We start from the raw sequence: 2,500 nt of genomic DNA, 5'->3' as shown, positions 1-2,500 counted from the left end.
AATCCAAAAATGGATTTTGCGTTTCTCTATTAAAATTTAAAAATGGATTATGAATCTCAATAATCCACCCTTGGAGTGGATATATTAGATCAAATCTAAATCCAGATTCTTAGGATTCACGATCCGTCCGTTTCTTTATGACAGGGATACAAAAAGTAGTACGTTTGGCAAGCGGTCGTCTTGTGGATTCCGTCATATTCTCGCCATTTTGCCAGCTGAGTCATGGCGAACGGTGGATTCGAAGGTGAGTTTTTTGTGAAATCGAGCCGAAATTATCCGTCCTGTTCGTATTTTCATAATTTTTATAGATGCTTAAAGAGTTTATGTATCTTTTATTTCTATCAACGGGACAATACTGGGCGCATTTATTGGAATATGAGTGGAGTAATGACAGCGGTGAAGGCGTTTCAGTACATCCTTACCTTTCAAATGGTGAGAACGTGAATATTTCGAGCCCTCCTCAGTTTCTGTATTTACCATATCAGCTCAAAAAAAATCTATTTTCGGATTCTTCGTTTCTTTTGTTGTAACGAATCCGTATGATCTCGGATCAAAAATCCGATCTTGGATTTTCTTAAAGAAACGCACCCCTTGTTTTCCAGAAATTTCCATCGCCACTTTCTGCGTCACGAGTGAAAACTTGCAGATTGTGTTCAAGTTTCTACACAAACATTTAAGATTTGAACTTAGACGTTCATTTTTCCTAGTCTTGACTTTTGAGAATAACATTTGGATTGGTTAAGCTGTACTTTAATCATTTAGTGTCATATATAAGTGGAACACATGACCTGCAAGGTTCTCAGAAATGTCTTTCCTGGGTAAAACCCAAGAAGGGAGTTAATTGAACACCTGATGTTGCAGTTCCAGTAAAACAGATCCCGTCCTGTCCGAGGAAAATGTCAAGTCCGGTAAAATTTACTTAGTTGTTGCTTTAAGCGCAAGGTCTGTTCTGGATCATTTAATTTATTCGTAAACAAACCCCAAGATCTCGATCTTTCGCAGGCAAACTTCGGAACATTTATCTTCCTTGACTTATGTTAAATATCCCTTGCTTTAAATTCAAGCAACTGCGAACATCTTACTTGACTTATATGTCGTTAGATACTTAATTATTCCAAAAAAGGACGAATTTCTGAGAATATTAAAAATATGTCTCCAAGAAACATTATGTCTTCTTTTTAATGATAGCTAATTCATACCGTGAGTTTTGTTCAGAAATTTTATTCGTGTGTGTTGCGAAAACAAACAAGTCCCGATTTCATTGAACAAATAAAGTTTCCAACAAACCGATCTTGAGTTGTTTTAGGAAAATGTTTAGTCCAGCGAAATTCCTACAATCGACGCTAAACATGCAAGTCTCAGTTATCGTGTCAAAGACAGTTATCAGTCAATTGTTTCGTCTGATCGATTGTGCGACAAGACTCTTCGGCAAGAAAACTCTTTTCCCTTAACTTGGGCTGAAAGTTTCGTTTCACTTGTCAGCTCATGTTCGTTCGAAATCGATTAAAAAACATGAAGGCCTTTCATGTATTTCTGAGTAAATGAAAATATGTCTGCACAGACAGCAGATATTACAACGGCCTTTTTTTCCGAAAATTTACGCCACGCAAGCGGTAGGTAAAGGAATTTTCTCGACGACATAATCCCTAAGAATGGCCTCGGAGATCTTTCGATTCACATAAAATTTCCATCATAAAAGTCTTGATTTGATTCCCTTTGTTCGCGCTTATTTTGCTTAACCTGAATGTCGAGCTGTATTAGAATACACTGCATATCGAGACGGTCTGAAATTTTTAATATATAGAGTATACTTTTAAGCGCTATCTTCATTCCCATTTAATCCATCTGAGAGTTAGCCCCGGTGATGGAAAGTTATCTTAACAATCATAGCAAGGATCGAAGGAAGACAATTATTACTCAACCGTTTCGTCTGGATGATTGTGGGATAATTCTTTCAAAAAAAGTTGAAATCACTTTCAAAGTCCTGCACAGCTAAACATGAGCTGAAAAACTGAGATTTTAAATTTTCCTTAATTTAACTTGTAAGCTCATGTTCCTACAAATTACGAATAAAGGAACCACGGTCTTTTATACATTATCTCAGAAAATGTAAAGAAATGATGTTGTTACATCAACTGTTTTTTTTTCTCAGCATTTAGTCCACGCATGCGCCGAGTGAATAAATTTCACATAACCTCAAAGAAATGGCCAATTAGATTTTTGTCTCAATTCACTCGCATAACAAAAGCGCCTTTCATCTCCATTTGTTCCCGTTTGTTTTTCTTAGCCTCAATGTAGAGTCGTATTTATTATAAATAAATACAATGAATATCGGAGCAGGAGTAGTTTCAAGTTTGTGTTTTCAAGTTTATTCCACTATTAAGCCATTTTACCATATTTGGTCAAGAGAACGCACAAAATACGAGACGGGAAGACAATGTAGTGTGCCGGTTTGACCGGTTTAGAACCGAGCAAATACGGACTTAACGGGAGTTTTTCA

General features: G+C 36.5%; 1 protein-coding gene across 2 annotated transcripts in view; it reads left to right on the top strand.

The window, feature by feature from the left end:
* Positions 1 to 2,500, top strand: part of LOC137975631 (uncharacterized) — a 112,730-nt gene that overhangs the window by 2,770 nt on the left and 107,460 nt on the right. For both annotated transcript variants that reach the window (XM_068822763.1, XM_068822764.1), the window contains exon 2: positions 145 to 244. In XM_068822763.1, the coding sequence (XP_068678864.1) occupies positions 223 to 244 (22 nt within the window). In that variant the 5' untranslated portion in view covers positions 145 to 222. The remainder of the gene's footprint in view (positions 1 to 144; positions 245 to 2,500) is intronic.

The sequence above is a fragment of the Montipora foliosa genome, chromosome 11 (assembly GCF_036669935.1).
Source record: "Montipora foliosa isolate CH-2021 chromosome 11, ASM3666993v2, whole genome shotgun sequence".
In the NCBI taxonomy this organism is placed as follows: Eukaryota; Metazoa; Cnidaria; class Anthozoa; order Scleractinia; family Acroporidae; genus Montipora; species Montipora foliosa.
This window is presented reverse-complemented; position numbering and strand designations above follow the sequence as displayed.